General features: G+C 42.3%; 1 protein-coding gene across 1 annotated transcript in view; it reads right to left on the minus strand.

Moving 5' to 3' along the window:
• Nucleotides 1-421: 421 nt before the first annotated feature.
• The window catches only part of LOC107376068 (sprouty-related, EVH1 domain-containing protein 2), a 43,523-nt gene continuing 26,935 nt past the window's right edge, over nucleotides 422-17,009 (minus strand). Inside the window, exons 2-6 of the mRNA XM_015945009.3 lie at nucleotides 10,026-10,218; nucleotides 9,767-9,935; nucleotides 9,252-9,316; nucleotides 1,531-1,689; nucleotides 422-1,367 (exon numbers count right to left, since the gene is read on the minus strand). Of these exons, the coding sequence (XP_015800495.3) occupies nucleotides 600-1,367; nucleotides 1,531-1,689; nucleotides 9,252-9,316; nucleotides 9,767-9,935; nucleotides 10,026-10,218 (1,354 nt within the window). The 3' untranslated portion in view covers nucleotides 422-599. The remainder of the gene's footprint in view (nucleotides 1,368-1,530; nucleotides 1,690-9,251; nucleotides 9,317-9,766; nucleotides 9,936-10,025; nucleotides 10,219-17,009) is intronic.

Here is a 17,009-nt window from a genome sequence, read left to right on the forward strand (position 1 = left end):
TACTACAGCTGCAGAGCAGACAACAGGCCTCTCTCACACACACACACACGCGCACACACACACAGAAGTGTAGTGTTTGATTCCACTGTTATCTGGAGCTTAACTGAGCGGGCCTGATGTTAAGAAAAAGAAAATAGCCACACAAACATAAAAGGAAAAAAAAAAATACAAAAACAGAAACAATTCAAGTTGTTTGACTCTGAGTCGTAGTACAAATATAACAATATAAAGTACCTGCATATGTGATACATGACATATAGGCTGACTATAAAAAAGGCCCCCTGAAAAAGACTGCTCTCCCATTAGAAACAGAGCATGAAATGACCACGTGGAGAGCGGAGAGAACGGTCTGCCGTAAGGGGGAGCTTATCTTCCCAGGCTGTTCAAAAAATGCACCAACAGTATTTTTTTCTTATTTGGCTTATTTCAGTGTCTGGAATTTGTAGAGAAACTCAGAAAAACCAAGGCAAGAGAGCAAGCAGCCGCGACCACTTGTCCCCCTCCTGTGGGCGTTTCCCCATCCGTCCCTTTCCCTGTGCTTGCGTTGGGTTTTAGGTTTTTTTTATAGTTTCCTCTAAGAGGACTCCAAGTTTGGCTTCTCAGCTCAGGGCCTTGTGTCGACCACCGCAGCAGCCGCATGCAAGCCCCGCCCGGTGGCACGCGTGGAGCGGTGGGTAGAGGCAAAGGCACGGCGCCACCACAGACAGGCCCAGCAGAGCTAACCAGCGCGTGCCAAGACGGCCTCCGCCGCTGCCCTCGCCCCCGTCACAGGAGCAAGGATCTGAGTACTCCCCCTCTGGGTCGGACATGCAGTGGTACAGCATGGTGTCTGCCAACCACATGCAGCTAACCCGTCGGATGCACGCCCGCACCGGGTCAGGAGCATCCTGGCACTGGCCTCTCCGGTTGTTCGAGACGTGAAAGGCCTCGCCGCAGTGCTCACACTGAGCACGCTCCATTTCTTTGTCCTTCCGTCCCTTCCTGCCAATTGAGAACGAGGAACGAGGCTGGATGGAGACCACAGAGGGAAAGCCTTGATGGTAGGAGCCGCTGTGGCCCTTACCGGTTAAGGGTCCAAGGGCAGGGTCAGAGTCCGAGGGTGACAAGGCTGGCGCCAGTGGATAGGTGTAGTCATGCTTCTGTGCCTCCGTCTTATCAAAGTGGACGTAGGACTCAGAGTCGTCTGTGTGGATGAATTTGTCACGCATGACTGCATGTCGGTAGTCCTCATAACCAGTGTGCCAGGGCCGGTCTGAGTGGCGCCCAAGGTGACGCTCCGTGTTTCGCTCCCAGCTGCGCTCCCGTGGGTTGATCCGGACAATTTCCTCATCCTCAAATGTGACATGGCGGGGAATCCGTGACAATGACTGCAGAGGAAGACAAAATAAAATGTTAGCACAGTTAATGAAATATCCAGACACATTAGACAGAATCACAAAAGGATGATGCCGTGTGATATGACACCATATGCATTACGTTACTCAACATACTAACGGTGTTGCTTCACAATCCACACCATTTTTGGCTCACCGTGTCCAAGTAGTAGTGGTCAGTGAGCCGGTACGAGTCGTGCAGGTCGTGACGATGTCCTGGCATGCACTTGTGTCTCTGCGGAAGAGGCGAGGACTCGAGCAGCTGCAGAGAGCCGTCCAACTTCTGAGAGGAGTTGGATGAGCTGTCTGTGTTGTTCTGAGAGGACAAACAAACACAGGATGTGCACTGAAAAGCTGCTTTTTGATTGGACATGTCAAAACAAACAGAGAGGAGGACACGGTGATTGGACAAACAAAAACAGGAAACTTTGGTGCTGCACTGATTGGGAAAACAGGAGGCTTGTGAGCTGCTTTTAAAACCACTTGATCCAAGTTTGTACCGCAGCTTGTGAAGTTAAAAACATCTGCTGTTAGGCATACCTTAAAGGGGTTTTGGCCATTTTGAACAGCGTTTTTGTGTGTAAAGCTTTAAATAATAGTTTCCCGAGCAGCCTCTGCTTGGAGAAACAGCTAGTCAAATCACACCCAAGACTCAAGTGCCCTAAAAAAGCTCCAATCTTCTAAATTCACAAAAGACCAATCAAATGTTATTTTATAAACCACAACTATGCTGTTGAATTTATATTATACAATTATTTTCAGAATCATCTGTGGTCATTTACAAGCATAACTGTGACCAACAGCACAGACACATAGCACCTCTGATGCATTCAGGGTCAAATCTGACAGGAAACTCTTAATGTGCTGCTGAATGACTGTGTAATGCCAAATTGAGGAAGAAGTAAAGGTTTCCAAATAAAGTTTGCGTGAATCAGTGAGAAATGTAAAAGACTGGAACGATTTTAAGGCTGCAGCTGTCTGCATTTGGCTCAGTTTGGACCGTATTAACAAACTAAAAGATCCTTTGTACACTTTGTTCTTGGCTACCTGCTAACTAATGAGACCAGCAGGACTTTAATTCTATTTCCCTGAACCGAGGCCATTCAGTGTGCGACTTTCAATGAGTACGACAGTAATTCCATAAGAGACATGCCTCAAAATATTAAAATAAAAACATTTATTCATCAAAATTTAAGGATGCCGTAACCAGAAAAAACGGATTGACAAAATAATCTTGGAGGTCATACTGCACTCTTCAAAATTACACTATTAACACATCATGATATTATAAAAGATATTTTTTCACTACACAAAGAGTATTAAAAAAGAAGAAAATATCCTTTAACAGATTAAAGGAGGTGGTTAGAGTCCTGGGGTGCAGTTTTGTGCAGATTCACAACTTTTCTCTTCTTTTCGTAGCTGCACTTGCCAGTATGATGTTCAACCCTTTATTGGTAAACTGCTTTAAATAAAAGCACTAATAGGTTATTTCGTTTTCTTTTTACTTTGCTTAATAAGCCAGTATGAGTTCATGTGAGGTGAGCAGAGTAAACCAACTAAAATGCTGCTTAGAAATGATCACATTCAAAAGTGTTTAGGCACAAAATATTATGCTGAAAATAATGAACATTTCATTTCATTCCTGGGTATAAATTCAGGCTGACAAAAGTAACTTAAAATTACATGTTAATTGTGCCAATGGTAACATTTGATCATATATTGTGCCTATCTTTTCCCTCAGAGGTTTAAAATAGCATGATATGGAACCTCAAGAGTGTTGTTATGAGAACTCCTGTCCTGATGCATCACCTTTTTTAGGTCTCCTCCGTTTAATCTACTCTCCCTCATCTTCACTCTCTTCCATCACAACAACCTGTCCTCCTTAACTCAATCTCACTTCCCCACATTTCCATTTATCCTCCATCTCCCTCCACCGCTCCACACATCTCAGTGTGCGTGTGTGTGTGAAAATAGTATCCCCCCCTCCCCCGTTAAAGGCAGTCAGGGCTCCTCTCCGACTCAAATTGTGGTCAGACAGAAGGCAGTCAGGCTGCTGCCAGACAGACGAGTTTCAGACATGCATGCTGGGGTCATCTCAGGGCACCGTCTGATGGGCAGGTCGGGGCTTCTCCTGTCTCCTTATGTTATTGTGGCTGCATGAGTGCAAGAGGAGCTTTTCAGCATGTGTTTGGTTCAGTGAAACGGGTGAAAGAGTGAAAATGGGCTCGCTAATTTGAAGAAGAACCACAAAAACAAACTTTTTCAAATCAATTTAAGACGACATTTCAGGACATTTGTATCAAGTTTCCTTGTGCATTCTATACTGCTGTAAAGCCCTTCGAGCTTTAAAGATGCATCATGTAAGAATGAACCATGTATGACATCCTGTGGTCAAATGTGGATACTGCAGCCAATTTTCAAAACACACGAGTCACTTTCTGATTCCCGTTCTGAGTTTCATGCTGTTGCCAGCTACAGATCAGCACCAGAAGGTTCTAGATGACGAGCAAGATGAGTCATACATGGTAAGTTGATAAGTAGATAAATATGTGTTTTAAGCCAACGATTTGCTTCTAATTTACATTGTTAGCTCAACATTAGCCGCTATCTTTAATCACCCAATATTAGAGTAAAAATAAGGTTCCATGGCTTCTTACGAGTACAAGAAATAACTTCTGAGTCGTATATGTCACTGGCTTATGATCTTTGTAAACACACTGCTGTGTTTTGCCGGCCAGCATAGAATTACAAATGTGGCCGCTACAGTATTAGCTCGTGCAGACTCAGAAACCACAGCTCTTTAGGTTTTTTGAAAAGAGAAAAACTGACAACCCCCCAGGCAGCTGAAACGGAAATCTGCTTCAATGTAACTTTCCTTCCAACATGACTGAGACGTAGGGAGCCCAGGTCTACTTCTGGAAGAACAAAAACATGAATACAAGTCAACCGGGCTAAAACCGCTATTTTCTAACCCGCATTGCCTTACGCTCTGGATCGCACATATGTTGTACTGCAATTTAAATGAAAAGTAATGATGGGTGTTTCGACCACGCCAGTCATGTATTTATCAGCTTGCAAGTTTGTAGTTAGCATGACTACAAACTAGAAATCGGCACGTCGCATATGTGACGTCACCACATAATCTCCTGTCCCCTAACGTAGCTGCTACTTACCAAATGACCAGATTTATGGTGGTTCTTTCCTCCTGTGGGAAGTTTGCTGAACTTACAGCCATTTTCTCTCAGTTTTCTCCGTGTCTGGTTCGATGACGTCACTTTAGTGAAGCGCATTTGTAGTCCTGGACTTATTTTCAAACAAAATCTAAAATAGCATTTCCCCCTGTTTGAAAATGAGCATATTCTTGGTATCAAAATGCATCTTTAAAATTCACGGACATCATATGTGAAATCCATGGCACAAAACAAGCGGAATTAGAAAATAGCGTTTTTAGCCTCATTGACTTGCATTCATTTTTTCATTCTTCCAGGGACCCGTGGTCCGGAAGTGACTTAGGCTCCCTATTAGACTGTTTTGTGATTTTTTTATACTGTAGAATTCTTACATATTGTACCTTTAAGTGCTGCCTTGTACCCAACTGGGAGCTCTTGGACAGCCTGTACTGCACGAGTGACCTACAACAACCCCCCGGATGAGGAAAGGGATGCCCTTCAACAGCTAAATATTACCAGCACGAGGAGAAGTAAAGCAACTGTGGCTGCATATGGACATTTTACATGCTACTGAGACCCCTGACAATGCATGTTTAGTTTTGTCTACAGATACACAACAGTCCTCATGAGCTGCTCCTCGTGGCGAAGTGATAGTAAGAAATTCTTCTCTTTTTTGTGCTACACTTACTTAATAAGACTGTAGACTGAAGCTAGAGGCTAATGCCTTGTGTTACCCCCTGAGCCTTGCTCCTAGAACCCCTTGGTCTGAAATCAAATGGGACACCCCTTCCCCATAGCAATACATTGTTTTTCTTGTGGATTCATTTTTACGCACAGACACAAACACATTTCTACTAGAGCTCTGATTGTGTGATGATGACGATTTATGCCAGTTTCTGCACCCATACTGAGACAATTAAATCCAAAAAGCAACAGCTGTAAAGGTGTACAGCCGGTGTACATCTGGACTCCAGTGAATGGTGGATATTAATTATTGTTTGCAAATAACCTAAAAACATTACCCCACAAACCAAATCATACATTTCTCAAAACCCCACTTTACTTAATGGCCATCTAATGCAACTACAGATGCCAGAAATGTGCAGGTCCAACGGGTGCATGCACGCACGCATACACACACACACACACACACACACACACACACACACACACACACACACACACACACACACACACAGAGCTAGGATTATCGGTAGTCACAAACTTATTCTCAATTCTTTGGTTTCAAAATCTGCCACTTCAGCACACAAAGAACAACTCTCTGAAGTTATGTGTTATTTGAGCTATATGACCCAGATCTGCTGTGTGTGTGTGTGTGTGTGTGTGTGTGTGTGTGTGTGTGCGTGCGTGTGTGTCTGTCTGCTGAAGCCATCCCTATTATATCCTGCTCCCCACATGGATTCTGCCATGCTGAGAATTTCCCCCAGCTTTCTTACAAAGCCCTCAAAGCAGCCAGCCAAAAATAACTCTACATGCTCCCTCTGCTCCTGGTCTGTCCGTCTGTCCCCGAGAAGCCATTACTGATTTGGATGGGGTACCAGTTTGATTTTGGCCTCCATGGCCACAACTAATTCAAAACACAGTCCAGAGGAGAGTTTGTATTTCTGGACATCCTCTCACTATGTATTCTGGTCTGAAGCAGGACGGGGGGCATTTCAAGTTATTTTCTGACACAAAACAGGTTTCAGCTCAAAGCTCGGGAGGATTCATCCTTCAACAGGCCCATCTTGGTCTCCTGGGATAAGTCCAGAATTGCTTCAATAGTTTTCACTCCCCCTGTTGTGAATGAACCAAAATAGAGACGGGGAGACGTGCTGAAGAGGGGAACAGAGGAAGGCTTGGGTTAAGTTTAGGTTTGTTGAATGAGGAATAATTTCGGGAAGTATGTCCATCCTGACCGACCGACACCCCCAACCCCCCCCCCCCCCCCCGACCGTCGTCCTCTTATCCCCTAAATGGCAGTAAATCTGCTGCAGCATTTCCTCCTGTCCCCGACTGTCTGCCTCATAAACGCTGCTACTGCTGCCACTAACTTTTGGAAAGGTCATTAGCACATGCTAAATGGATCGAAAGCATCAGTGAATGGCAAAGAAGCCACATAAACTGAATTAAACTAGCAGTTTCAAATTTAGTCACATGACCAGATGCAAATTTGTAAAATTTGTCAAAAAAGGAGTGAGAAATGTACCGTTGATGGGATTTCTGACACATCCGTCACTAATCTGGTAGAACTGTTTACGATCATGTAGGCAAGAAGGGAAAATCTTTACCTGTAGCTGCAGCCTACACAAAGTTTAGAATATATTATACATTTTTGGCATAAAAATCATAATTTAGAGGTTTTTTTTATCCAATGTAGATATGTTCAGAGAAATTGAACATAAATCCAGGGCTGACAGGCTAACGGCTAGTGTGAGCACAGATAATAATAAGGTGTTTTCCAGCCATCGTATAATAGTTTCAAAAAATCATACAAGCCATTACTTTTATACTGTTCCATCAGTTTCACGTTGCATCATTGTTTCAGCGGATAAATGAAGTTCTTGCTGGACTCGACCTCCGGATGTACCAGAAGGGCCACAGCTGGTATTCCCACTCCTACAGGTGATGTGTAGATCTGCTGACCATTACCTTGAAGATAGTTTAAAAACTCAATCTACTACTGAACTGGAAACATGATCAAACTATTGTGTGCAGCCTAAACTGAAAGTCCTGAGTTTGATTATCACACAGCTCCAAGCAACAAAACTCAGGAGACTGCTTGGATTTGTTCCACTGAGAGGCTGGATGCTCCTGAGCTCCCCCCGCCAGCGCCTCACCTCTCCGCCCCTCCTCGTGTGTTTGTATGTGTCTCTGTGGTGGCTGTACACTCCCAGCAGAGCACCTATTAGTCTTGGCCCTAACAGACAGCTCGAGTCAAAGATGAACCACAAGGCACTTCCTCTCGTAAATCACCAGCCCTGCACTAAGCTGGGAAACAGCTGCTAGCTTGGTGGCTGGGAGGGTGGAGTGTGTGTGTGTGTGTGTGTGTGTGTGTGTGTGTGTGTGTGTGTGTGTGTGTGTGTGTGTGTGTGTGTGTGTGTGCGTGTGCGTGCGTGCGTGTGTGTGTGTGTGGAGGGAGGGAGCTGGTGGGATACAGGAAGTGACCTTGTGACCCTGCCTGCTGGCCTGGAGTCAGATTACAGTGTTAGAGGAGGAGACAGAGGAGGAAGGGGGCTCTTCATGCTAACTTAAAAAGGCCTTGGCACACAAATAACATGCATGTGCATGCACGTGCACGCATGCACACACCATCTACTTTAGCAGGTATCCATTACAGGAATACTATTTCCCGAGTTTACAAAAAAATAAAAAGTTCAGAATTGTGATTCGGTGCAGAAAAACAGATGACCACTTTATCTCTAGCTTTTAGGAGTAAATTCAGTAATTTCATTTTCCTGTTTAACTGTGGACTTTGGATTTTAAGAGTGGAGCAATCAACCAAGCTTTCCCATTGGTTTACTCCTCCTCAGAAGCTGTTCATACCAAAGGCAGCCCTGTTTAAACCAAACCTGATGGCCCTGTTGGAAGAGTGTGTTGTTTAAAACGCGAAATCAGATCCAGGAAGCCCAGTTTGAGTACGTTTCCAGGCTTATCAGATGCCAGAAGCTTGCCAAAACAGTTTATAACACTCTAAAGACTCTCCACAACTCTGGGGAGATATCACAGCAGCAATTACTTTATCTTTCGCTGCAGGGTAAACACAATAAATACTGCAGCACACATACCTGGCACACACATTTTCATTTTGAGATGATAAAGTCTGAAACTCCAAAAGAGAAAGAAAAATAAACTCAAAAAGCAACATGAGCTATATGATGTTTCTTAAATAAGTAAAAGACCTGCCATCGCCCGGAGAAATCACGCTGGGTCACCGCCTTTTTTATCTCAACATTAAAATAGAAATCCGGCGTGTTTTTCTCAGAGGGCACCATCTAGGGGCGGAAAAATGTATTGCACATTAAGCCCCTCTCACTACTTCCATCACAAACCTCAAAAACCATCCCATAGGATCTTTAACCACTTGGTCGTTAATGGTTCTCAGTGAGTACCACCAAAAATCTGAGCTAAATATCGGAACAGTAAACAGATCTGGAGACTTTTGATCAACCGTGGCGGCCATCTTCAATGAGCTCGGCTGCACGCATTAATTAGCTATAGATGTAAGTTTCACAGAGAGACAATTGTGGGATTTTTTGCTAACACAAACATGTTAACGCACGCAGGCACTTTAACATCTGCTCTTTGATGCAATACTGCTGTGAATTTCTAAGTCCAGACATTATTGCATGCTGAATGCAGGAGATCACACCATATTTCAAGTGCTGTGCTGCTGTTGCACAATGAGAGCGGTGACACACGGTTTGACACTTTGCTCCGTGACTTCCTCTGCTGCCAGCTCAGAGATGCATCAACTTTGACCTCATGTGACAAACGGTACGATGCAAAAGAAAACCTCAAAGGTCCTGCCTAAACAAGCAGCATGAGTCATTGAATCTGCTTACAAATGATCTGTTATTCTAAATAAATTATAGGAATTTATGTTCAAAGAAAAGAAAAGCCTTAGTCGTTTGCAAATCAAAAAGAGGAAGGGGGTTACTCATCCTAAAATATAAAAGATGTGTAACTAATTCTAGGAAATGCTTACAGTAAAGACGTCATCGTCCCCCAGTTCACTCTCATTCTGGAGTGCTGTGGAGGAAGTAGTGGAACCTAAAGAGACCAAAACAAAATACATGCAGATGAAACAAACATCTTTGCACTCTGATTTTTCCAACTGCATCTCCTCAAAAATCAGCTCTCTCCTAGTGATTCTCCGTATTTCAGCTGTTGACTGTAACCCAACAAAGCCTTGATCATTTTCTGCTCTAACTGCTTTTGGACGTGAACTTCCTCACCCTGCCACTTAAAAAACTTTAGAAATTCTATTTTAAGAAGCTTTTTCCCCCACACTCGGTTCCATTCAGGTCCTCGCCACGACAGACTGGTTTTATCTTTAGATGGTGGCGTGTGTCAAACATTTCAGACTGTGTTTTCTCATCTATGACTTTCACGTCTTGTTCATTTTCAGTTTTAAAGGCATTAACGTTGTTTTAGTTTTAACTATCAACTCAGAACCAAGCACACCAAGACAGTATTTGATTACAGTGCAGCAGATTTTACCTTCAGCCAAATCCTCGATGGCTTTCCGAACTCCTCTGTCGAAGGCCCTGGCATCAGCTGGACTCTGGAAGGACAGACCACACCTCCTGTCCTCCACTTTCCAGTGGTGAAATGTTGGCATCGCAATGGTGTACACCAGGTCCTTCCTCAGCGGACAGTCCAAGATCACCTGAGTATCATCCAGCCAATCAAAACAGGGAGATGTTTCCATCTCTGACCTTTGACCCTTTCAGAAATAAAGTGTGAAGCCTGGTTTTACCTGTTTGTCACGCAGCCGTTCTCCTCGGATAAGGAACTGGGATTTGCCAGAGCCTAGGATGGGGGTCAGATCCGTCGGAAGGAGGCGGCATACCCCCACCCTGCTGAGGGCTCCCCCGTCCTGGGCCAGCCAACCACCGCTCGAGTCGTCCCTCGTCATCACCACCGCTTTCACACGCACGATGTAGCTGTCGCTGCATGGGAAGACAAAAAATACCAAACTTAAATAAAAAAAAAACGTCTGTGTATTTTTATTCATGCAGAAATGCATGAAAAATATAAAACCACGTATTTTCAGCACAAAAGTTAGCCACGACTCAGTCAGAGTGCTAATGCTGTGAAGTCAAACTCGTCTTAATGCCACAGAAAGTTTATTATAGCTTTGGATTCACACCCTGGCAGACTGTCTGAGGGCGTCCTAAGTCACGACTTAGCCTGGGCCTTGCTGTGCTGCAGTGGGAGGTGTTGCACCAGGACAAGTCAGCATGAAAGCACACTCACAGCACCAAACTTTAACGGAGACACAACTTCATGTTAAACACCTGTTGCTATATGGAGGGTTTGAGCATGACCACCAGCAGCTGAGCCAAGTGGAGATGCTACTTAAATGGTACCCGGTTTTACTCAATATTGCTTCTGCGTTTAAACTATAGCGGTTATTTGTGTTATAGAATAAATCAAACCCAAATCTAAAAAGAAGCTGCCAAAATTTTTCATTTCAAAAGAGAAGTGATAAACTACTTGTGGAATTCAGGAGAAAATGTCAATCTGTAAAATAAATTTTCCAGTTTGGTTTGTGCAGATTCTGTAAACCACATGCACCAAACTTACTAAAGGTTATTTTAGACCAACAGAACTGTTTTAATAATATGTTATTATATGTTGCTTCAGTAGCTTTAATTCAAATTCTCTTATTGCTTCATATTAACAGATAATGAATATCAAAGCCTGTTACAGCCACCGAAAAGTACTAATACAAGATGGAAGCCCTTTATATTAATAAACGTTATTATGAGTTTCAGATATGTTGAAGTACAGTAAATGTGTTTGTTTGAGACGTATTTTGAAGAATTGGAGGAAGGCTGATGGGGTTGTGCTGTAGACGCCGAGTTAAAAGATGACTCCTCAGATTCAATAAACTGACGTCTGTTATAGTTTACTCAGTAAACTTTAAATCTCCACTGGTGCCAAACTCAGTTCATATTCCAATAATAAAAACAGAACTTTTTTTGCAGTGAACTTGGGTCTTTAAGAGAATCCCGTAGAAAAACTTTTGATCTTTGACCTTAAAAAGTCCATTCATGCTGGAAAATCCTCCAATATGGCCAAATTAAAAAATCATATATCATGCAAAATCCATGTTTTGGAGCTTTTGATCATGTTATATTAATATTTCCTGATGAAAACACCCCAAAGTGGTTTTTGACTTCACATATGCATTTTCCAGGCTGCAGAAGCCAGAAGCCTGGTTTGTTGCAGCGTCATCACAGCCTCCTCCTCCCCGTCCAGGAAATATCGAGTCTGCATCCCTCCTCCCCCAGACTGTAACCATTAACACCCAATCTACCTGTGTTGCTAGCAGGGAGTTTAATCTCCACAGCTGTGAAGAAGTGATTTATTTTTTTATCTAGCCTGCACTTTAAATAATGCTTAGAACCCAGAAATGGATTTTTGCCTGCAAAGGGAACAAGATCTCTGTCCAGTCTTACTGAAGAATCGGCAGAAACGGTTGAATTTTATCTCCAGGAGCTTTCAAAAACCAAGCCAGAATGTGAATGTGATTTCAGACTGCTTTTTAAGGCACTGCCAGTACCAGAGAGGGTTTTCAGATGGATTAGTTCTTCAATAGTGTCATTCCAACAGTAAAACCACCCAATGGACAGGCCACAGCAATGAGTACAACCAACATGCTAACCACTGGCTGAATACTTATAAAGTTTAGCATTGAGGCTGGTATCTGCAGCCACCTGAGCCACCCTTTCTATGTTTTAGTGGTGTGTGTGTGTGTAAGTCTGTGTGTGTACCTAAGTATTTAGACCCTCCAAACAAGATTTCTCGTGGTGGGGTGGGGCATAACAAATAATCTCCAGCAAGTGTGAATCTGTACTCTCAAGGTCTGCAGCTGCATATGTACTGTTGTGTAATTCACACTGGGGGATGCAGGGTTTGATTTAATCCAACTGTACAAGTAATGAGGCACAAACATATCTTATCTTTAACCCTCCCACTGTCTTTTTGGGTGACCCCGCGAGGAAAGTAGACCATTGAGCAGGATTTATGGTTTATCCATGTGGCAGGGGTGAGGTGGTGCTCACTCCTCACCCCTGCCACATGGACCCAAGGGTTCTGGCAGGGTCACACCCATTAGGACAGTGGGAGGGTTAATTAAAAGACATCTCAATAGTGCAATGGTAATATTGTATCATATATTGTGCCTTTGGTTGCTCTGGAAGGTGTAAAATGGCTTTTTGCAGGTCCTTTAAAACAAACTCTCCACAGTGAGATGACAGACTCATCATCAGTCATCACAAATATTTGTCAGAGTAACAATAGTTGGAATGAGGGGCAACTATTGTTTCACATAGAGCCAGGTTGGTCCACACAGCTGTTTGCTTTTTGTAAATGAAGATCTTAATTTTATTATAATGCCTTGACAAGACTGAAACTAGATATATACCAATAGCTGGCTATTCAGCACCACCAGGAAACCTGAAACTCAGAAACACATAGGTCTTTGGAATTAATCTCAATTTGTGCATGTCAGAGCGAAGGAGAATCATTTTTATCCATGACAATAAAAAAGGTCATAAAGAAGAAAAAATAAACGTGCAAAAACAAGCTCTAAAACACAACAGTCCTATTTTAAACTTGTGGTATAACATAAAACGTCCAGCTTATTTATCTGAAATGATAGATAAACCACAGATCAACATCACCACATTCAATCCTACAGAAAAAGGAACGTTTTCAGCCTAGACTCCACGAAATTTGCATGTAATGAGATAGCTTATTATGAGATAAATATTAATCCTTTCATAATATGTACCTAGACGTGTTTCTTAGATGAAAAATAGACCATTTAGAGTGGCTAGGAGCCTCTATAGGACAATCTAGGTAATAATTCAGACACAGTTTGGTCTTCAGCAGCAGAGAAAAACAAACAGGAGACTGGATGTAAAATACGAAGCATTCTCTTGCCTTTGCATGACAGCCACCACCCTCACAGAGACACAATGCACACGATCCCCACGAACGAGGTGACAATAACAGGATGTGCCTCTGTATATTCCATTGATGCTGTGTGATTGTGTGTGTGTGTGTGTGTGTGTTTGTGTGTGTGTCTGTGTGTGTGTGTGCGTGGGAGCAAGATAAAGAGAGACATTAAAAAGATATGGAGGGAGAGAGGCAGCGTGGGAGTGAATGAGAGGTGTTATATAATTAGCTTAGACAGTCCCAAGATCTAATGTGTGCACACACACACACATGCGCGCACACACACACAGGTGGCAAAACTGGTTCACCAGCTCACACCCACACACACACATTCATAAAAGTGACTGAATGACAGACTGACTGGGTGATAGCAGACAAACAGCCGGTAGAGAAAAGCAACCGCAGATTTGCCCACGTTTGCGCGCGCGCACACACACACACACACACACACACACACACACACACACACACACACACACACACACACACACACACACACACTAGATGTATCCCTTTAACATTTAAAGGTTTGTTGTGTTTGGACATCATGGCCCTGTGCAGCCAAACGCCTCTGTAGGTATTATGAAACACATTAGACTAAATTTGGAGCTTTACTGTTGTTACTGGCAGCATCAGCAGCACAGCCTGTGGGTAGATACATTTTCATTTGTCATGTCATACCACAATGGGTGTGGGCAAAAAAAAAAAAAACCCATTCAGGTTCTTCTCTGCCATGTGGAAAAAACTTCTAAAGCAGCAAAGGAAATAAATAGTAAAACAGAAATGTCAACGGCCCACTTATATTCCCAATAGCGATGGCTTAAAGGCTAAAAAAGGCACAAATTACTTCAAAAATTAGAAAAGCCATCCAAGATCCAAGTCTTATGCTTTTAAATAATAATCTAGAACTTTTTGAACCAACTCTAACCCAAAACTAAACAGAGCTGGGCTGTAGCTGCTGAATCATCTTTCACTGATTACTGAAATGGTGTCAAATATCAGCCTGTTAATTGGTCGAGCTGATGTAGAATTTTCTCTACATGGTTGACATATCTGCAGGTTTAATGTCTAGAACAAACTCAAGGAAATGAAACTGAAATAGTCTGAAGAGGCTTTGAATCAGATGGTGATGCACTTTATTTTTTTATAAAAGCCTTGCTTCAGGGTCTAAAATGGATTATCCCCATCAAGTGAAAATCCTGCAGACCACATTAAAGAAAGCAGAGTAATTTTAGCATAAAGGACACTTCAAAATTAGAACAGATTTTCCACATCTAGATGTGAAAACTGGACCAGGACGGACAGAAACCAGATTAGATCAGCTTCTGGGCAGTGCTTAATGATGTCAATGCAGGTTAAATATGCAAATGAGTTTGCTTTAACATCAGTAATAAGAAAAAGTTGGCAATTTAGCCATTTTTTCCATAAAAGAAAGTTAATTATATTATTGTTTTCTTCCAATTTTACCAATTTAACATCTTATCACTTTTTTACCAGTTAATGTCAATGATTAGTGAAATAACAAGGACGTTATTAGTCAACTCTGTTCTCATATTGGAGCACTTCCAAAGAAACAACAATAACGTGTCTTACTTGTTTGTGTGCCTTTAAAATGTCTGTTTATCACGTTAGCTCAATCGGAAGTTGGATTCACAAATCCACGCTGTTGCTTTTAAATTACGATTGAAGTCGGAGCATTGCGGCTGCAGCTCATCATGACTCAAACACACGTATGACACATCCAGATATAGAACAACACATCCCAGCCACCCACTTACAGAAATATCACCAAATTCTGCACTAAATAAGCACATGTGCTCTGCAAGACACACGATCCAGGCTATCGGCTCTCTGAGATGAACTTGTCACATTTTGGTTTGTCTTGTGACCCGTGTTTAGAGCCGTGTCTGCCGACAGACCCTGTAATCTGTGGTTGGAACACACAGACAGCCACAACCAGCAGCAGAGCGCTGCTTTAATACACTTGGAAGTGACTAAACATCTTGGCACAGACGAACACACTAACATTTTGGGACTGTGAATTTAATTCTGTCCGTGTGAATGATGCTTGGCGCTGAAAAAAGGACCCACTCCCACTCTGAGGGGATAAATGATGCACTATGGTCACACGTTTATGTGGAATACATGACCAAGCTCTGCATTTAATGCTTTTTTAAGTGTCTCTAAGGTGTAATGAGGATGTTTTGTGACTCAGTTCAGGTGGACGATAAGAAGGCTCACCTCGTAGATAAGATAGGAGATTCAGCCTTCGTCATTTATTATAAACTGCCAGAACAACGGTGAAGGGCGTGGCCAGCTTCTTAAAACAATGTTTTGTTTAACCTGCAGTACAGCAGTTATTTAATGCAAGAGTCCTTCACAAAGCAAACATCAACGTGTTTGACTCAAATCTACGCCAGGGCTGTTCTGTAATGGAACACTCTAATTCTGATAAATTTAAACTGTTTAACATGATTGCTTTTTCAGCTGGGATATGCACTGCACTTCTTTCTCCTTTTAAGACAAAAACACACATACACATTTGAAGCATTTCAAAATAAGAGCCATCAGGAGTCAAATTCAAATTCAAAGATACTTTATTAATCCCAGAGGGAAATTAGAGCCCTAGTCCCCTGATAGTTGTATGTCTTTGGGCTTTTCTTCAAAAGAAAAGCTTTTATTGCATAAGCTTTGTGATAATCTACTCAAAACCTCCAGAGATCACAGTTTAAGGGGATTACATTGGCAGGTTGCAAAACTGAGATAAAAATTAAAAAAGCCATACATATTTTAAATCTTTGAGAGAAAAGGTAGGCGTTACAGGCTGTCCAATACATCGGTCGGCCAATATATTGGGCCGATATATTCAATTATTTCTGTATTGGCAATCGGCCGAAATTATTTTTAAAAGCAGATTAAAAAATAAATAAATCAGGCACCTGTGTGGCCAACATCTACTAGACTGAAGAAAGGACCCGAAGGACCCAACACACCGTTGTTATTTAATGTTTTGAGTTTGTTTTATATTTGAAGTTCAATAAATATTAAGAGATTTAGTGGCTTATTTAATTTATATTGCACACAGTGAGTTCAGTTGTCTTCCACAATCAGTGAGCTGCTAAAACGTACAGATATCGGCCATCTGCAATAAAATTCTTTAAAAATTGGTATCGCCTTAAAAAACCTACATAGGTCAGCCTCTAGTAGGCGCAATATATGATAAAATATTATCACTGGCCCTATTGAGATGTCATTTATCTTAAATAGGAGTTATTTTTTGTCAGCCTGAATTTATACCCGAAAATAAAACGGTTGAAACACCGCCTGCCCCCGTTGAGGCAAAACGCACTTACAACAATGCCTGGGCAAGCCCACTGCCTTGGTCGTCCAGTGGTTAAAATGACTAGTCTGGCACTTTAACCACTGGACTACCAAGTCTGTTACAAACCAGTAGTCGCTTAACACACATAACCTGAGCTAGCCATTATGTAAGTCTTTGTAGACAGGAAGCATGGTTTTTACGAGTGTTTTGTCCCTGATGTAGAAGTTATTTGTCAGAATATCCAGGTTTCAGAACCGAGACAGGAGAGAAGTGCCTGATGATGACAGTAGTTTTCATTCAGGCGTTTTCAGAATTTCCAGAAGAAGAAAAAATCCCTACATTTGCAGCTGATAAAGGAAAATGTATGAATGTGGCTAAAAAACGGTTTGGGGGTTGTTTTCATGAGGAAATAACAATATCGCGTAGAATCACGTGGTAAAAAGTTCAGGA

This window comes from Nothobranchius furzeri, chromosome 12, assembly GCF_043380555.1.
Source record: "Nothobranchius furzeri strain GRZ-AD chromosome 12, NfurGRZ-RIMD1, whole genome shotgun sequence".
Lineage (NCBI taxonomy): Eukaryota > Metazoa > Chordata > Actinopteri > Cyprinodontiformes > Nothobranchiidae > Nothobranchius > Nothobranchius furzeri.